The 20,862-nt window shown below is 39.4% G+C and overlaps 1 protein-coding gene across 2 annotated transcripts in view; it reads right to left on the minus strand.

The window, feature by feature from the left end:
* Positions 1 to 20,862, minus strand: part of ERMP1 (endoplasmic reticulum metallopeptidase 1) — a 91,696-nt gene that overhangs the window by 27,059 nt on the left and 43,775 nt on the right. The window contains exons 11-13 of one of the 2 annotated variants that reach the window (XM_004457385.4): positions 12,480 to 12,632; positions 9,790 to 9,992; positions 9,192 to 9,307 (exon numbers count right to left, since the gene is read on the minus strand). In XM_004457385.4, coding sequence (XP_004457442.1) covers positions 9,192 to 9,307; positions 9,790 to 9,992; positions 12,480 to 12,632 — 472 coding nt within the window. The remainder of the gene's footprint in view (positions 1 to 9,191; positions 9,308 to 9,789; positions 9,993 to 12,479; positions 12,633 to 20,862) is intronic. The other variant, XM_058301827.1, reaches the window with a different exon arrangement.

Raw genomic sequence — 20,862 nt, forward strand, 5'->3', positions numbered from 1 at the left:
GGAACAACATTCCCTGTTCATGGATAGGAAGCCTAAATACCATTAAGATGTCTATACTACCCAAACTGATATACAGATTTAATGCAACCCCAATAAAAATCACCATGGCATTTTTTTTTTACCAAATTGGAAAAATTAACTATGAAATTTATTTGGAAGGCAAGAGGTCCCAAATAGCCAAAGACATACTGAAAAAGAAAAATGAAATCAGAGGACTCCACTGACTGACTTTAAAACATACTACAGGGAAACGGACTTTGGCCCAGTGGTTAGGGCGTCCGTCTACCACATGGGAGGCCCGCGGTTCAAGCCCCGGGCCTCCTTGACCCGTGTGGAGCTGGCCCATGCGCAGTGCTGATGCGCGCAAGGAGTGCCGTGCCACACAGAGGTGTCCCCCCGCGTAGGGGAGCCCCACGCGCAAGGAGTGCACCCATAAGGAGAGCTGCCCAGCGCGAAGGAGGGAGCAGCCTGCCGAGGAATGGCGCCGCCCACACTTCCCGTGCCGCTGACGACAACAGAAGCGGACAAAGAAACAAGACGCAGCAAAAAGACACAGAAAACAGACAACCGGGGGAGGGGAGGGGAATTAAATAAATAAAAATAAATCTTTAAAAAAAAAAAAAAACATACTACAAAGCTACCATGGTCAAAACTGCAAGGTACTGGCACAAGGATAGACAAAATGACCAGTGGAACCAAACTGAGAGTTCTGATACAGATCCTCACATATACAGTTGACTGATATTTGACAAGGCCACCAAGCCAATTCAACTAGGAGAGAATGGCCTCTTCAACAAATGGTGCTTGGAAAACTGGATATCCATTTCCAAAAAAAATGAGAGAGGAACACCATCTCACACCTTACACAAAAATTAACTCAAAGATCTAAATATAAGAATCAAGACCATAAGGACCTTGGAAGATAATATAGGGAAGCATCTATAGGATTTTGTATTAGCAAATGGTTTCATGAACTTTATACCCATAGCACAAGCAATGAAAAGAAAAAGCAGATAAATGGGACCTCCTCAAAATTAAAAACTTTTGCATCCTAAAGGAATTTGGCAAGAAAGTGAAAAGGCAGCCTAGTCAACGGGAAAAATATTTGGTAACCATATATCTGATAGGGGCCTAATATCCAGCATATATAAAGAAATCCTACACCTTGAAAATAAAAAGACAACCCATTTAAAAAATGGGCAAGTGATGTGAATAAACACTTCTTCAAAAAAGAATATAAATGGCTAAAAAGTACATGAAAAGATGCTTAACATCATTAGCTATGAGGGAAATGCAAACCAAATCTATAATGAAACATCATCTTACACCCATTAGACTGGCACCTATTGAAAAAACAGAGGACTACAAGTGTTGGGGAGGATGCAGAGGAATGAGAACCCTCATCCACTGCTGGTGGGAATGTAGAATGGTACAGCCACTGTGGACAGTTTGGTGGTTCCTCAGAAAACTAACTATTGAACTGTCATATGGTACAGCAATTCCACTGCTGAGTATATACCCAGAAGAACTGAAAGCAAGGACATGAACAGATACATGCACACCAATGTTCACAACAGCATTGTTCACTACTGCCAAAAGTTGGAATCAACCCAAATGGTCTTCAAAGATGAAAGGATAAACAAATTGTGATATACACATGCAATGGACTATCATTCAGCTGGAAGAAGAAATACAGTTATTAATACACGGGATAACATGAATGAATCTTGAGGACCTTATGTTGAGTGAAGCCAGCCAGGCATTGAAGGACAAATATTACATGGCCTCACTGATATGAATTAAGCAAATTAAGCAGGCCCACAGAGTTAAGAGTCTGGAAGACAGGTTTACAGGAAATAGAAAGGGAGAAGGAGGTTGTGAGCCAATGCCCACATGGGCAAAATCTATGATAAGGTAAAAGTGTGTAGTTGTACAGTGGAGGGGCATGACAGTGGTGCAATGATACTGTTGGGTTGGGGCAGTGCTGGTTTGTCAGGGGGGTGGGGTGAGGAGGTTGGGTTGGACTGTCCATGGAACTCGGGGGAGGGTTGGGGGAGGAAGCAGGTGAACACAGGGGATTGGCAGGTATATGGTTGAAACCAAAATGTTGGGAATGTTCTTTTGGCAGTATGGCAAGTAAGAGTTGCTGGTTTGGGGTGTTGGATGTGGGGGGCATTTGGCACAGGGTGGATCTGGGGCAGGCTTCTAGGGAGTGTCTGGGTATTCATCTTGCCATAGTGTATTATATCAGTTGGTGGAGAGCCACATGAATGAGCAACAAGGTGGTGGACTCCCATCCTGGGGAGGCCTGCTATGTTCTCAAAACAGAGGGACGGGAGTCTCTTGAGAGCATGAGTGGTGCCTAATAGGGGAGGACAGACCAGTGAGTCAAGCCCTCAGTGTTGTTGCAAGTAACTATGAATCTTGTCTCTCAAGGTGGTTGCCATGGGTCCCGAGGGGAAGGGGAGGGAGAAAAAGAACAGAAGGAACAGGGAGAATTTTGGGGATGATTGCAGTATTCTACATGATGTTGCTATGATAAACACAGGCCATGCTGAATTACATCAAAGTTTACAAAAGTATATGGTCCGAAATATAAACTATAATAGAAACCACTGACCATGGTTGGTAGCTATGTTTCAATATTTGTCTATCAGTTGTAACAAACATATCATCCACATATAAAATGTTATTAATAGGGGAAGTGGGAAAAGGGGAAGGATGTTGGGTAATTCGGAGTTCTCTGTATTTGGCACATGACTTTTCTGTAACCTAAAACTTCCTTGAGGACAAAATGAAAAGAGTAAGATGCTGGGGCAATAAACAGAAGAAAATGTCACTGTACGTATAGGACAACAGTTCTTACATTGATGAAAGGCAAAATGTCAAAAAAATTTATTAGTTTTTATTATCCCAAATTTTTATTTTCATTTTTACGTTAAAAAAATTTTTGTGTTTTATTTATTTTTAAAACTATCATTATTGTTTCATTTTCCTATTAATTATATTTGGCTATTTTATTGGCTTCATTTTTGAGGAAGTTTTGGATAACAGAAGGGCTACAACTGTGGCAGGGGAGGTTCATTGGTGTGGAGTTTCAGTGATGGAGGATACATGGGAGGAAGCTCACCTGGGCATATATATATATATAAGGCATATAAATACGTTCAAATGTTCATGGGGCATCATCACAGTGGGTGGAGATTCACACATTAACCGAAGGAATATCAAATTCCCATGCTGGGAAGCTCTGCCACATTCTCTAATGGATCAGTAAGAATCCCCCAAGTACAGGGGCAATGACTAGTGAAGGAGGATGGTCCATTGAAGGACCCTGGATACTGATGACTGTGCATATGAACATTTACTCTTGAAATTGAAACTTAGGATAATATTATAGGGTGCCTAAGAGTTGCCTCCTGGGAGCATCCTTCTTCCTCAAATGTGGCCTCTCTCTAAGCTGAACTCAGCATATAAGTACATTACCTTCCCTCCAGCATGGGACATGACTCCCAGGGATGAGCCTCCCTGGCACCAAGGGATTACTACTAAGAACCAACTAGTAATGCAACTGGAAAAAGACCTTGACCAAAAGGGGTAAAAGGTAAAGACAAATGAGTTTATATGGCAAAGAGACTTCAATGTGAGTCAGGAGGTCATTCCAGAGGTTATGCTTATGCATGGCTCTGCAGGATCTCATTGACTGCCAAAGGAGACAGTTCAGGGTAGACAGCTCAGGATTTTGGTGCCTTGTCAGTGAGCCCTATTTTGGAATTTATGTTCCCCAGAGTGACAGAGTTGGATTTAGTTGTGGTTTCCCTACACATGGTTCTTTTCTCCTTCTATTTGAACCTATAATTAGTACTAGAGGTGGTATGTGTACATCCAAGAGACTTAAATCTTTGCACTGTCCATGTGCCAGCTGGGTCCTGTATCTCAAAAGAGCTGCAACATCTACTCTCTGGTTCATTGGTCTCACCCAGGAAAACTAACAAGGAGGTGATGATGGATATCTACCATACCAAGGAACCAAGAGAGTCTACAACTTCAAGCAAGAAAGCCCCATCCATTGGCCCCATGAGATCGCAGCCCCCTCTCAATTAGAGGTGGAGTGGACATCACCATCCTAGAATCCTCAAGATTGGGGAATGAACTATAGACTAAGTAGACTTACTGGTATTCTACTATAGACTTACTGTGATTCTAGCAATGAAAGAAATTATATAATTGATATGGAAACAGTGAGGGGAGTGAGAAGGAGAAACAGGTGCAAAACAGGGACATTTTCAGGACTTGGGAATTGTCCTGAATGACAGAATTCAATGGGAGATTGTATAAACTACAACGAAAACTTTAATTCATGCTTACTAACAATGCTCCAAAACGTGTTCATCAATTGCAATGAATGTACCTCATTAATGAAGAATGTTGTTAATGTGGGAAAGTGTGGGAAAATGTGTGAGGTGTGGGGAAAGGGTATATATTAATCCCCTATATTTTTGATGTGACATTTGTGTAATCTAAGTATCTTAAAAAAACAACTATGAAGGGAAGAAGACAGTGGATGACACATTTAAAGGGCTGAAAGCAAAAAACTGCCAAACAAAATTTCTATTTTGACCAAAAATTCTTCCAGAAATGAGGGAGAGATTAAGACATTCTCAGATACACAAAAGCTGAGGAATTTCATCACCATTAGACTGGCCATACAAGAGATACTAAAGAGTGTTCTGCAGGTTGAAAGGAAAGGACAACAGACAATAGAATAGTATGAAGAAATAAAGATCTCTGCTGGAGATAAAAACACGGGTAAATATAAACGCCCATACTACTGTATTTCAGATTTGTAACTCCATTTTTTAATTTCCTATAGTCAAACAAAATTCAAACAAAATGAAATAATAATCAGTGGCTTTAGACTACTAATGTACAGGAACATAATGTGTGAGAAGAACTATAAAAAAGTGAGGGAAAAAAGGAGTATAGGAAAACTGTTTTGGTTTCAAAGCAAATGAGAGTGCTACAGATTTAGGATGTTAAATTTAAGCCCCATGGTAACTACAAAGAAAGTAACAGAGAATAAGTAAGCTCACAGAGATAGAAATTAGAATACAGGCTGCCTGGGGGACAGCAAAGGAAACGAGGAGTTAGTAATGAAAAATGGGTATAAGGTTTCTGTTTAGGGAAATGGGAAAGGTTTAATAAGAGAAGGTGATGCGGGCACTGCAACATAATGAATGTGATCAATCCCACTAATAGTATGTTTGAGAGTTGCTGAGATGGAAAAGTTTATGTTCTATATATATTTCCACAATATAAAAAAAAAAGAGTAACTAAAGAGACAATGAAAATTAAGGTAAGTACATGATCCCATATGGGATCTTAACAAGGGAGAAGGCTCAAAAAGACATTATTGAAACATATGAAAAATATCAAACATAGACTGTAAGCTTTACAATCAGTGTAAATTTCTTTACTTGATAATTGCACTTAAGGTGGATACACTTACATGACTATCCTCATTCTTAGGAAATGTACATGGCAGTATTAGGGGTTCAAGAAGCATGGTGTATAAAACCCACACTCAAGTGTTCAAAAATGGATAAAATCTATCTAAAACATAGATAAACAGACAGAAGGACAAACAGACAGACTGACAGAATGATAGATAGAATGATGGGCCAAATGCAGCAAAATGTTAAAATTGGTAGACTGGTTATCTGGAGAGACTGGGGTATATTGAAGTTCTCTGTATGGGGTTTGTATTTTTTTTTTTTTTAACTATCTTGTAAATGTGAAAGTGTTTCAAAATAAAAAGTTAAAAAAAAAAGAAACATAAGACATAAAGTTTGGAAAGGAAAAAGTAAAGCTGTCTTTATTCCAAATGGCACTGATGGCTATGGAGGTAATCCTAAGGAGTCTATTAAAAAACTACTAGAGGGAAGCGGATGTGGCCCAAGTGATAAGGCCTCTGCCTACCATATGATAGGACCTGGGTTCAATCCCTGGGGCCTCCTGGTGAAAAAGAAGAGAAAGCGTTCCTGCACAGCAAGCCAGTGCCCATGCAGCGAGCTGAGTGCCCATATGGGCACCCATGCAGTGAGCCGAGTGCCCATATGGTGAGCCGATTCCCACATGAGTGCCCGCGTGGTGAGCTGAGTATCTGCGCAAGTGCCTGCATGGTGAGCCGACTGCCCGCGTGGTAAGCCAAGTGCCCACATGAGTACCCTCATGGTGAGCCAAGTGCCCGCAGAGCAAGCTGAGTGCTCATGGGGTAAGCCAGTGCCTATGCAAGCGAGTCACGCAGCAAGATGATGATGCAACAAAAGAGAGACGAAAGGGAGCGTCAAGATGAAGCACAGCAGAGACCAGGAACTGAGGTGGCGCAATTGACAGGGAACCTCTCTTCACATCAGAGGTCCCCAAAACTGAATCCAGGTGAATCCTAGAGGAGAAAGAAGAGAAGAGGAGAGAAAAAGAGAAACAGAGAAGATCACACAGCAAATGGATGCAGACAGCAAAAACAGCAGGGGTGGGAGGGGAAGAAATAAATTCAATAAAAAAAAACTTCTAGAACTAATAAGTGAATTTATCAAGGTCAGATAATATGAATAAAAGTACAAAACCAACTACATTTCTATATACTATCATCAAGTAATTGGAAAGTAAAAATTTAAAAAATACTACTTACAATCACTTCAAAAGCAAAAAACAAAAAGAAACAAATTTTAGGAAATATGTACAAGATTTCTACAATAAAAACTATAAAACACTGCTATGAGAAATTAAAGAAGTCTTAAACATATGAAGAGAAGATTTTTGTTCATAAATTGGAAGGCTTGATATTGTTAGGATGTCAATTCTCCTTAAATCAATCTGAAGAGTCAATGCAATCACAACAAAAATCCCATCAGGCTTTCTTTGTTAGAAATCAAAAAACTAATTATAAAATTTATATGGAAATGCCAAGAACATAAAATGGCCAAAGCAATTTTTAAAAAAACACAAACAAAAAAGAACAAACAAGAGTTAGAAGACTTGCAATATCTGACTTGAAGACTTACTATAAAACTACTGGGAGTGGATGTGGCTCACGTGGTTGGGCACCTGCTTCCAACATGGGAGGTCCCGGGTTTGGTCCCCGGTGCCTCCGAAAAATAAAAAAACAAACAACAGGCAAACAAATGAAAGGGCTGGCTCAGGAGAGCTGATGTGGCTCAGTGGTTGAGTGCTGGCTTCCCACATACGAGGTCAGGTGTTCAATACCCGTCACCTCAAAAAAACAGTTTTTGAAACTGTACAGACATATAGTAATGAAACAGTAAACTGAGTTGACGAATAGACCCAAATGTATACAAAATGATTTTTTATAAGGGCACAAAGGAATTCAATGGGGAAAGTCTTTTAAATAAATGGTATTAGGATAACTGGATATCAAATGGAAAAGAAGCCTTGACCCTTACATTATACTATATACAAAATTTAATGCAAGGGGGATTACAGACCTAAAAATAAAGGAAAAAACTATAAAGCATCCAGAAGCAAACCTAAGATTCTTTCTTTAAAGCAAGCAGGTAAGGAGAAAACTTATGATTTGAAAGTATTTTTGACTTATGAAAATCCTAGGCAATTTTCTAAAATGTGCACAATATATAGTACAGAAAGTGAACAGTGGCAACAACTTTTAAAAGTGAAAATATCAAAAGGACTGTCATTAGAAAGAAAAAGATGGGAAGCGGACTTGGCCCAATGGACAGGGTGTCCGTCTACCACATAGGAGGTCCGCAGTTCGAACCCTGGGCCTTCTTGACCCGTGTGTAGCTGGCCCATGCACAGTGCTGATGCATGCAAGGAGTGCCGTACCACACTGGGGTGTCCCCCATGTAGGGGAGCCCCACGCGCAAGGAGCGCGCCCCATAAGGAGAGCCGCCCAGTGTGAAAGAAAGTGCAGCCTGCACAAGAATAGCGCCGCACACATGGTGAGCTGACACAACAAGATGACGCAACAAAAAGAACACAGATTCCTGGTGCCGCTGATAAGGACAGAAGCGGTCACAGAAGAACCACGCAACGAATGGACACAGACAGCAGACAACTGGGAGGGGGGATGAGAGGGGAGGGGAGAGAAATAAATAAAATATAAATCTTTGGAAAAAAAAAGAAAGAAAGAAAGAGAGACCATTGTTTGCTCATTTTTAAAAATACCCATAGGCAAGTAAACTCTTAGAGCTTCTGATAATGAGACAAACTGCCTATGTCTTGACATTTGTCCTTCTCTTTTCTCCAGCAAAGCTCAAACTCCCTATTAAGTGAGAAATGCCCAGATGGGCTCCTTTAAGACTATAATGGCCAAATATAACAATTAAACACATTTCAAGTGCCCAGTATGTGCCAGTGATTATATTAGGCAAAAGGAATAAAATAAATAAATAACCCATCTACATCTGCCTGCCTTGAATTCTAGGGGAAGACATAGGCATGAACTACGTAATCCTGATACAATGTGGTCACTGCTACAACAAACGTGGACCAAGTGAGGAAAAGGTGAAAGGATGGGTTCCTCAGTGTGTAGGAGAAGAAAGGGGAAGAGAGTTAGAGAAGTTTTTATATTTTGCCAAGCAGAGAAGGGCAGAGTTTGGGTGAGAGGCAAGTAGGAAGAAAAGACCAGTCACAACAGGGATGAGATTGTGTAACAGGGAACAAATGAGCAGTTGTGAACAGGCTGTGTAGCAAGGGGAGTGCTGAAAAACAGCTTAAAATACATACAGATGCCAGACTACTGAAGACTTAACATTCTCCGCCAAAGACTTTGGGCTTTTTCTACAGGCAACAGGAAATCAACAAAAAACAATTTAAGTAGGGAAATGACATGATCAATTACATAAAGTATATCTTAAAAAGAACGCTTAGAGATCAAGATACTAGCTGAGAAATTAGGAGAACTAACTATTGGTCTTAAATATGGAAAAGGAAATAAAATGCCAAGAAGGGTCAAATGTTATTATGGACCTGTCTGACAATGGACCAATATCTGATACTAAAATTTTTCAATAAGGTTCTTTAAAAATCATAACCAGCCTCAACTATTTGCTAGTCACTATAATAAATGTAGGGTGAAATAAAACACTTATAAACTTATAAAAAGTTTAATAAGAAGTGAAGAAGGTATGAAAAATTGTCATATGACTTACCTGTTGCCTCAAAGGTCAACTTTATAGAATCCCAGGGTGTCTGTTCTTTGGATATAAGTCTGAAATGAACAGGATCTCCTGGAGAAACTTCTGGAGCAGGAAGATACCAGTTTTTCCTATTTGGAAAGGTAACTTCAATATTTAGAATACTTTATTACTTGATAAACAATGTCAACTCACTCCTTTGAAGCCTAGATTACAATATAATAAAACCTCAAATTTAAGAACAAAGGAGTTAATTACATAACCTTGATTCTACTACCATTCTATTTCTTCTCAGTCAATCCTTTACTACCAAATCTTAAAATCTTCCCAGAAATGAAACAAAAAATTTGAGATTGAGGCTTAACTGCTGTTTGATACATTAGCTAAGAGGGCCATCCTAATTACTTGGGTCTCCAAAAGAAAGATTTCTTATATTTGAGAAGGCAAGACTTCTCTACTGTGTGCTTGCTTTATCCTACTAAAGAAAACCTTGGTAGTGATTGAAAAAAAGACTATAAAGGGCACTTGTGTGCTAAGGATAGCAGTTTAAAAGTAGTGTTAGGTCTTGAGAACAAACTACTTCCCAATTAAAGTAGAAAAGTAATGAACCAACCTGATCAGAAAGTGCACTGGAAGATACCATGGGAAACCACAAAGGGGAGCTGTCTCCTCACAGTGTGCTCGAATGGTGTCATTGATCTCAGGAATGTGAGGTGTGATGTGAGATATTCCAGTATAATCAAACCCATTGATCCATATCCCAGAGTCTTGTTTAACTACATTTCCATCCAAGTCATGAAATGTTCTAGTTATATGCTGAAAAGAACAAGATTGAATGAAAAACTACAGTTTCATTTCACCCACATCTCCAGCCCAACTGGCAAAAATGAGTGAGAATGACAATACCAAGAAACAGTGTAGAAAGAGAGTAATAGGAACCCTCAGGCACTGTTGGTGGGAGTGCATGCTGGCACAAACACTTTAAGAAATTGTTCAGGGGAAACGGACTTTGGCCCAGTGGTTAGGGCGTCCGTCTACCACATGGGAGGCCCGCGGTTCAAGCCCCGGGCCTCCTTGTCCCATGTGGAGCTGGCCCATGCGCAGTGCTGATGCGCGCACGGAGTGCCGTGCTACACAGGAGTGTCCCCCGCGTAGGGGAGCCCCACGCGCAAGGAGTGCACCCATAAGGAGAGCTGCCCAGCGCGAAGGAGGGAGCAGCCTGCCGAGGAATGGCGCCGCCCACACTTCCCGTGCCGCTGACGACAACAGAAGCGGACAAAGAAACAAGATGCAGCAAAAAGACACAGAAAACAGACAACTGGGGGAGGGGAGGGGAATTAAATAAATAAAAATAAAATCTTTAAAAAAAAAAAAAAGAAATTGTTCAGCACTAACCAATAAAGTTATCATGCACATACTTCTCAAGTCACCAATTCCAGTCTTGAGTATGTATCTTACAGAAACTCACAAGTACAAGAGTATTGATAAAGTATTGTTCATATTAGCAAAAAACGGAAAACAATCCAAATGTCCACTAAGAGTGGAGCAGATAAACTGGGGCCTCATTTGCAGTGAAAATTAATCAAAACTGACACAAATCAACATGGATTCTTACATATTGTCAAGCAAAAAGAAGCAAGCCACAAATGAATACTTATGGCATGGCTCTATCTGTAAAAAGTTAAAAAACAAGCAAAACTATAGTGTTGCTTAGGGATTCATATATATGTGGTAAAATAGAAAAAAGTAAGATAATGATTAGCCCAAACTTCAAGATAGTATGTGAGTACTTCTTTGGGGTGGGGTGGAGAGATCAAAGAGTTAGGATGCAGAAGGACACATTCAGGGTTTCTAAGGTACCACAATGTTTTTTCTTTTAAACTGGTTGTTAGATACAGACATAACTCTATTTAATATTTAAACTTCATATAAACATTTTGAAAGCCTTCCATTTCCAATGTAAAAGATATGAATGCTAGAACTCATTTTAGATAAGGATTAAAATACACCCTAAATATATATAATATATACACACACACACATATACACACATACTTCCCCCTTTCAGCATGTTATATGAAGCTCATTTATATGCAGACAGAAACAGGAAATACAGCTCACCACTAGATGACAGACTTGTGCCTAACACAATTCTACGAAAAGACACAATGCTCCATTCAGAATAGTTTTATTAAGAGCAGACACCAACCTGAAGAATATCAAATAGGAAAATAAAAAAGGATTGCATAGGGTAGGGGTTGGCAAATTATGGCCCAAAGGACAAATCGGGCCGATTTTTGTATATAAAGTTTTACTGGAACACAGCCACACTCATTTGCTTACATATTAGTTTACTCTCTCTGTAACAGAGACCATATGGCCTGCAAAACCTAAAACATTATCTGGCCCTTTACAGGAAAGGTTTGCCAATCCTGACATAGGGGAAGAAGAGAACCTCAAAACACATCAGAAGAACAGGAGTTTCTCCTGACAATTATAAAAATTAGCAAGTTATTGGAAACATAATGAATTGTCTACAAACTAGACATTCTTCACTAAACGTTTGGCAAATTATAACATTTTTCACATAAAACATTATCACTTTGTCCTCCACGACTATAAAGCAGGAAAATTTCACCCTTTTTCAAAATTTCCTCTCTGATACTGAAGTTCGAGTATTATTATTATCTAAGGACAAATTATCTAGATTAGACTCCTCTGACTTTTCTGTTAGGCCACTCCACTACCTGTAACCAAAAAGATACCTAAAAATGAGGCAGCTTAAGTCCATTTTACTACTTTATAGCACCAGCTCTAAAAAGTTTGGAGAAAAACTTGAAATCTAAAGAAAGTTCTAAATCTCACTCTAAGTATTATATTTTCATTATCTCACAGTCCTTTGAACATTATCAAAGAGCTATTGTGTTAGCATTTTTAAATATATTTTTTATTTTGCCAGTTGATGGAGTTCAGAATTTTACTCAGCCTGCAGTCATTTTTATAATCATATTAAAATTTCTAAGGCTCATTATGAATATTTGCTCTTGTTTTTCAAAGTAAGTGCATTTCTATACTTTGAAAAAGAGAGTTTTCCAATACTGTCTCTTGGGAGAAGTATGTGGAGCTGATAAGAATGTCTGTTGATTATCAGTCTTTTCCTCACTGCCTTATACACAAGCTGAGTATAACTAATTAGGTCAACAGTAGAAAGATCAGTTGGGTTTCCTGCTGACAAGTGAAGCTGAAAACACAAGAGGTTTTCCTTTCCAGAATCTCAAACAGTTTACTCAAAACTACTCTTACCTGAAGAAACACTCTCTTTGGCTTCGGATTAGCAGGACTGGAACTATATGGGAAAAAAGTTCCACTGCACACAAGGAGGAATGTGACAGTACATACCAAAGTTAAAGTTAGCATGGTTTTTTTGGTGCTTTTGGCAAGGTAGATGAAGTTAATCTAAAACACAAAAATAGAAAAATTTTAAATACAGACCGCTGACACAAAGGTGTCTTTAACTGCGTTTATTTTAAAATAGGTATTACCTAATAGACAATGAATAAAATTTACCAGCATGTTCTTACATATGCCAATACCCAGTAAACAAAGCACTAAATATAGGGGATTTCCATCACAAATAAGCACCTAGATAAATGTTAGATGCCTCCAATATGTCATGATGGTGCCTCTTCTGACAGCCAGGCAGAAAGGAATAGAGAGAAATGATATTATGAGCAGTGTCTCTGTGCTTAATAAGCCAAGGGAATGCAGGAAGGAGATCTATCACCAACCAAATCATTACATCGCTTTGCTTTTGATCCTATCAATGCCCTAAGATAGTTAACACTGCACAGCAGCTACCATGTAATTGTACCCAACATTATGACCTCAAGGCTTTCACTAATAACCAGTGATAAGCTTTTTTTTTGCCTTTATTTTTTTAATGTTACATTAAAAAAATATGAGGTCCCCATATACCCCCCACCCCCTTCACCCCACTCCTCCCCCCATAACAACAACCTCCTCCATCATCATGACACATTCATTGCACTTGGCGAATACATCTCTGAGCACCGCTGCACCTCATGGTCAATGGTCCACACCATAGCCCACACTCTCCCACAGGCCACCCAGTGGGCCATGGGAGGACATACAATGTCCAGTAACTGTCCCTGCAGCACCACCCAGGACAACTCCAAACCCCGAAAATTACCCCACATCACATCTCTTCCTCCCACTCCCTACCCCCAGCAGCCACCATGGCCACTTTCTCCACACCAATGCCAAATTTTCTTTGATTACTAATCACAATAGTTCATGAATAGAATATCAGTAAGTCCACTCTAATCCATACTCTATTCCTCCATCCTGTGGACCTTAGAATGAGTGTGTCCACTCCACATCTATATCAAGAGGGGGCTTAGATTCCACATGGATGCTGGATGCAATTCTCCTGCTTTCAGTTGTAGGCACTCTTGGCTCCCTGGTGTGGTGGTTGACCTTTTTCACCTCCATGTTAGCTGAGTGGGGTAAGTCCAATAAAACAGAGTGTAGGAGTTGCAAGCTCTGTTGAGGCTCAGGGCCTGGCTATCACATGGTCAGTCCAGAGATTCAGGTCCCCTGGGTATACACTAAACCCCAGCACCAACTACAGATCCGGTTAAAGTAACAGGAGAGATTTGTGGACAAAGATCACATCTGAGTTAAGCTTAAGCAGACCCATTTCAACAAAAGTCAAAATGCATTATGCTTTTATAATGTGCCAAAAAGTTGGATTCATCTAAACTAGCACTTAGACGCACCTTCAAGACTTTGTCTGTGGACCTACACATGCCAAAAAAAAACTGCATTACATTTAGAAACAGGCACTTTAGGTGATGAGTTAACAGATGCCAACGAAATCAAAACCAAAAATCTAAATTTGGGGGTGGTAAAAGTGAGTTGTTCAGTCTCCAGGTGGGCATCCAGAAAATCCTAAACATGCCAATATTAACTTTTTAATTGTAATGAAATAACAGGATTAAAAATCTATAAAGAACAGACACAACTCACAAAATATGTCCACAGATCCCTCCCTTTGGAGTTCTGAGGGAGACACTTCACTTTGAGAAATGACAATCTATCCGGCTCCCCTCTTTCCCTTCTCCCATTCTTTACTAGGGTTAATAAGTACAGAAGTAAAGAACAAGAATATTTTTGAGAAGCAAATCTTTTAGAGATGAAAATGAAAAATTAAGCAAATATTCATAACCTACCATATAACTCTACTATGTAAAGTTTAAAGGATTTCCTTCTCTATTGTGGAATAATGTCCCATCCAGGGAAATCTCCAGCAAAACAGCACTGGTCTTGGATCAAAAATCTTAGGTTTGCACTCTGTGAGGACAGATATAACACAAAGTATCCCAAAACTTAAGGCAGTGAGTTAGCAAAACAAAATTTGTCATCCTGTCTGCCTGTGTTTCTCCTAATAGTCGCAGTACTTAAAATGTGGCTTAATTAGAACATTTTCAGATCTCCTGTCAGGTAATGATGAGCTTTCCCGCCACTGGAAGGCTAGTAAAATTAGGTAGAGAGTCTTTTAGGTAAAAAAACAAACAAACAAACAAAAACCACTTCATTTGGATAATGCTGCAGTTATTGTATTCTCAAGCCAGCTATTACCAATTTAAGCCTAAAGTTATCCTAAATCCTCAGTTTAAAGCAATGGTTTCCACAACCAGATTCCCTCTTCTCCAAATCACAAGTCTCCCTCTTCTGCCTCTATGGCAGTTTGAAATTATTTTATGAATCCCAAAAAAAGAAAGATTATGTTTGTGACCTAATGCATTCCTGTGGTGTGAGACCCTTTCAACTGGACTACATCAGCGAGGCAGACTCAGGTTGAGTTTCTGCCCTCTTGCTGGGCCTGATATAAAGGCAGACACAAAGAGAAACAGACACAAGAAAACGGAGCCACCATATCTGATACTGCCAGGTGAGAGAAAGGACTCCAGTTCTGCCCACATATGAACTTCAGGAAAGAAGCCCCCAAGAAGCTCAAATTGCTGAGGCCCAGAGAGAGATATGCCAGATAACTTGCAGCAGAACTCAGAAAGAAAGCAGAGCAGCTGAGACTGATGGAGGAGGTCTGGAAAAAGACACGCCCTATGCCTGGTTGCCCTCAGCTGAGCTCCGGGAGATGGTAAATCCCATCTGCTAAGATAGGCAGCCATCTTGCTTCAACAGAATCAAAAGTAGCTGACTTTGGTGAGAAAGTACTTCTGATGGTGCCTCAATTTGGACATTCCACGGCCTCGGAATTGTAAGCTTTCACCCCAAACAAGTTCCCTTTTTAAAAGGCAACCCAGAGAAGATGGTGGACTAGAAAGACACAAGAATCTCTTCTTCTCCAGAAAAATAGCTAGAGGACAGGCTGAAACATCCTGGAAAAAGATATTCTAGGGTTTAGGACACAAGGCTAAGGCTGGACACCACCCAGAGGAAAGAGGGACAAAGGAGGGGAATCACAAGGCCAGAACTGTGAGTGGAAACCAGCTGACACCCTCCCCCACACTGAAGACACTTTAGAATACTTAGGCCTCTAGGCCTGCACCTATGGACAAAGGAAGTTCCAGGGATCCACCACCCCATTAAGGGGGGGAGAGAGGGACACAGCCTAAGGCTGACTCAGTTTCTGACCCACAAATTTGGTCTGCTGTGTCTCACCAGCCCTTCCAGGCCAGGGAGAACCACTCCATGGCTTGCCCTGAAAGCCGGCCCATGAATGGAGAAATCTGACCCTCTCAATCTAACTGGGACTGATGGTTAAGGACGCCCCTCCCCAAGAAAGGGAAGAGAGAGGGACACAGCCTAAGGCTGACTCAGATTTTGACCCACACATTTGGACTGCTGTGTCCCAGGAGCCCTTCCAGGCCAGGTGGGGTCACGCCATTGCTTGCCATGGGAGTAGGCAAGGGGCTAAAAAGATACGACCCTCCCAATCTTCTCTACTAACTGGGATTATTATTGAGGACTCAGAGGGGAGTGGAGATATTTCCTACCCAGGAAAAGGGAGGAGACTGCCAAAGAAGACTGGAGAACTATCTCTGAGAAATTTTAAATTACAAGCTTCTTAGTCTCCAAGCAGGAAGCTCTATCACATTGATCCCGTCTCTTTTGCAAGGAACACACTCCGATGAGGCAATGAACTGAGATCTGCTGGCAGACTAAGGAAGTGCATATGAGAAGATTAAAAATAAGTAAGAAAGGCTTCTTCTGGACTTTATAGTTTCCCTCTCCAAGTCCCTAGGAATTGGGTCTGCAACCAATTACTGGGTCCAGAGCCCAGTGTTGAGCAACTAGCAGGCACAATCCTGAAGATCCAGGTCAAGCCAAGAATAAAAAGCAGTGGTAACACACAGCTTCCCACCACTAAATCCCTACAAAAGAGAAAGAAATTGAGCATTTGACTAAACTACATCCTAATCAGATGCCTAGTAATCAGCAAAAAATTATGAGCCATACTAAGAAAATGGAAGACATGGCCAAAGAAAAAGAATATACAAAAGCCCCAGAAAAGAGATAGGATTTGAGAGAGCTAATTATCAAGATGCACACAAATTTCCCAAATCAAATTAATGAGTTGAAAGACAATATGACTAATGAAGTAAATGATATTAAGACATTGAGCGAGCGCAAATAAGAACTTGAAATCCTGAAATAAAAAGTAACAGAGCTCTTGGGAATGAAAGAAACAATAGGTGAGATGAAAAACACATTAGAGGCATATAAGAGTAGACTTGAAATGATAGAAGAATAAGTGATACCAAAGACAGAACAGATGATATTGAAGAGAGAGAAGAAAGAAAGAAAGAATGGAAAAAATTGAACAGGACTCAGGGAGTTGAATGAAAACATGAAACGCAACAACATACAAATCATGAAAGGTCCAGAAGGAGAAGAAAAGGGAAAAGAGGCAAAAAGAATATTTTAGGAAACATTAGCTGAAAATTTCCAACTCTGATGAAATAAATGAACTTAGATGTCTAAGAAGCATACAATACTCCAACCAGAATTAATCCAAATAAACCTACTCCAAGACACATACTACTCAGAATGTCAAATGTCAAAGATAAAGAGAAAATTCTCAGAGCAGCAAGGGAGAAGCAAACCATCACATACAGGGGACGTCCAGTAGGTCTCAGTGCAGGTTTCTCATCAGAAACCTTGGAGGTGAGAAGATAGCAGTATGACGCAATTAGGATACTGAAAGAGAAAAACTGTCAACCAAGAATTCTTTATCCAGCAAAACTGTCCTTCAAATATGAAGGTGAGTGTAAAATATTCATAAACAAACAGAAACTAAGAGTTTGGAATAAGAATCCACCTTTGCAGGAAATATTAAAGGAAACCTTAGAACCTGAAATAAAAAGACAGGAGAGAGGCCTGGAGGAGAGCGCATTAGAAAGAATACAGAAGGAATAACCGAAAGACTGAAAAAAGACAAAAATAAGATATGACATATGAAAACCAAAGAATGAAATGATGGAAGCAAATAAAGCATTTACAGTAATATCACGGAATCTGTATTGATTTAAACTCGCCAACCAAAAGATACTGGTTGACAGGATGAAAACATATGAGACATCTATATGTTGCTTACAAAAAACTCACCTTAGACCCAGGGACACAAACTGGCTGAAAGTGAAAGGTTGGGAAAAGATACTCCATGCAAACAGTAACCAAAAAAGAGCAGGGGAAGGCTATGCTAATATTGGACAAAACAGACTTGGGTTGCAAAAAAAGTTTTAAGAGATACAAAAGGCCATTATATATTAATAAAAGGGACAGTCCTCCAGGAAGATATAAGAGTCATAATATCTATGCATCTAACCAGGGTGCCCCAAATTACATGAGGTAAACTCTGACAAAACTAAAGGGAAAAAAGACATCTCTACAATAATTGTTGGAAACTTCAACACCCCAATCACAATCATTAGAAAGAACAACTAGACAGATCAACAAGGAAACAGAGAACTTGAACAATATGATAAATGAGTTAGACCTAACAGACATACAGAACAAAGCATCCAAATTCAGTGAGTCATACATTCATTTCAAGCGCCCATGGATCTTTCTCCAGGATAGACCACATGTTAGGGCACAATGCAGCTCTCAATAAAGATAAAGATTGAAATTATACAAAGCACCTTCTTAGATCATAATAAAAAGTGGAAATCAATAATAGGAAAAAAGTAAATTTGCAAATGTGTGAATGCTGAGCATCACGCTCCTAAATAATCAGTGAGTCAAAGAAGAATTTGTAAGTGAAATCAGTAAATATTTTAAGACAAATGAAAACGAGAACACAACTTATCAAAACTTATGTGATACAGCCATGGCAGTCTAAGGAGGGAAATTTTTAGCCCTAAAATGCTCACATTAAAAAAGAAGAGCTAAACTCAAATATTTAACTGAACAACTAGAGAAACTAGAAAAATAATAGCAAGCCAATCCCAATGCAAGCAGAAAGAAAGAAATAATAAAGATTAGAGCAGAAATAAATGAAATTGAGAACAAAAAAACATTACAGAAAATCAATGTAGCAGTTTGACATAATTGATGAATTCCAAAAAGAAATAATGGATGATGCTTGTAATCTGATCTGTATCTGGGCATGACTGACTTACGATTAGGGCTTTGATTAGGCTGCATCATTAGGGCATTGATTCCCCACTCCTTGGTGGGTGGGGACTCACAGATAAAAGGCATGGGAAAGGATAAAGTTGGAGCTTTTGATGCAAGGCCTTTTAATGTTGGAGATTGATGCTGAAGACCTGGGAAGTAAGCTCACAGAGGAAAGAGAAGCCAGGCCCAGGAAAAGAGGAACCTTGAGCCCAGAGAAAAGCAAGCCCAGGAACGTAGGAACCCAGGAAGCCTGAACCCTCACAGCCATCGGCAGCAATCTTGCTCCAAACAGACTTGGTGAGAGAAGTAATTTATGTTTTATGACCTGGTATCTGTAAGTTCCTACCCCAAATAAATACCCTTTATAAAAACCAACCAATTTCTGGTATTTCACATCAGCACCCCTTTGGCTGAATAATACAATCCTCAAAACCAAAAGCTGGTTCTTTGTAAAGATCAATAAAATAGACAAACCCCTAACCAAACTAACAAAGAAAAAAAAAAAGAGAAAATGTAAATAAATACAACTGGAAATGAAAGGGGGAAAGTTACGACACCACAGAAATAAAAAGGATCCTAAGTGGATATTATGAGAAACTGTATGCCAACAAACTAGACAACCTAGACGAAATGGACAAATTCCTAGAAATGTACAAACAACCTACACTGATGAACTATATAATAAATGAGTTTAGCAAAGTGGCAGGATACAAGATCAACACGCAAAAACCAGCAATGTTTTTGTACAATAGTACTGAACAATCTGAGAGGATATCAGGAAAAAATTCCATTTACTATAGCAACCAAAAGGCTCAAATACCTACAAATTAATTTAACCAAAGGAGTACAGGACCTATATGCAGAAAACTACAAAACATTGCTAAAAGTTTAAAAAGACCTAAACAAATGAAAAGGCATTCCATATTCATGGATTGGAATAATAAATATAGTGAAGATATCAATCCTACCCAGACTGATTTATAGATTCAATGCAATACCAAACAAAATTCCAACAGCCTACTTTACAGACTTAGAAAAGGCAATTACCAATATCACTTGGAAAGGAAAGTGCACCCAAATAGCCAAAAGCATTCTAAAAAATAAGAGCAACACGGGAGAAACTTCACTGCCTGACCTTGAAACAAATTACAAAGCTAAGTGATCAAAACAGCATGGTACTGGCATAAAGACAGACACTTTGATCTGTGGAATAGAATTGAGAATCTGGAATAAGGTCAACTTGATTTTGACAAACCTATCACGCCTATGTTAACAGGACAAAACAGTCTCTTCAACAAATGGTGCTAGGACAACTGGATATCTATAACCAAAACAAAGAAAGAGGAACCTTATCTCACTCCCTATACAAGAGTCAACTCAAAATGGATCAAAGACCTACACAGAAAAGCCAGGAACATAAAACTACTAGAAGAAAACATAGGGAAACATTTTCAAGACCTTGTAGTAGGTGGTAGTTTCTTGGACCTTATACCCAAAATAGATAAATGGGACCTCCTCAAAATTAAACACTTTTGCACTTCACAGGACTTGGTCAAAAGAGTGAAATGCCAGTCTACATAATGAGAGAAAATATTTGGAAATCACATGTCTGATAATGTTTTGATATACAGCTTTATAAAGAGATGTTAAAACTCAACAATACAAAGACAAATGACCTGATTTAAAATGGGCAAAAGACTTGAATTGACGTTTATCCAAAGAAGAAATACATATGACAAAAAAACACATGAAAAAATGCTCAACATCACTAATGATTAGGGAATGCAAATCAAAACTACAATGAGATATCATTTCACACCTAACAGAATGGTCATTATTAAAAAGACAGGGAACTTCAAGTGTTGGAGGATGTGGAACGAACTGAACACTTATATTCACTGTTGATGGGAATGTAGAAATGGTACGGCCACTGTTAAGGACTGTTTGGCAGTTCCTAAAGAAGTTGAATATAGACCTGTCACATGATCCAGCAATACCACTACTGTGCATATACCCAGAA

This window comes from Dasypus novemcinctus, chromosome 8 (genome assembly GCF_030445035.2).
Source record: "Dasypus novemcinctus isolate mDasNov1 chromosome 8, mDasNov1.1.hap2, whole genome shotgun sequence".
NCBI classification, from domain to species: domain Eukaryota; kingdom Metazoa; phylum Chordata; class Mammalia; order Cingulata; family Dasypodidae; genus Dasypus; species Dasypus novemcinctus.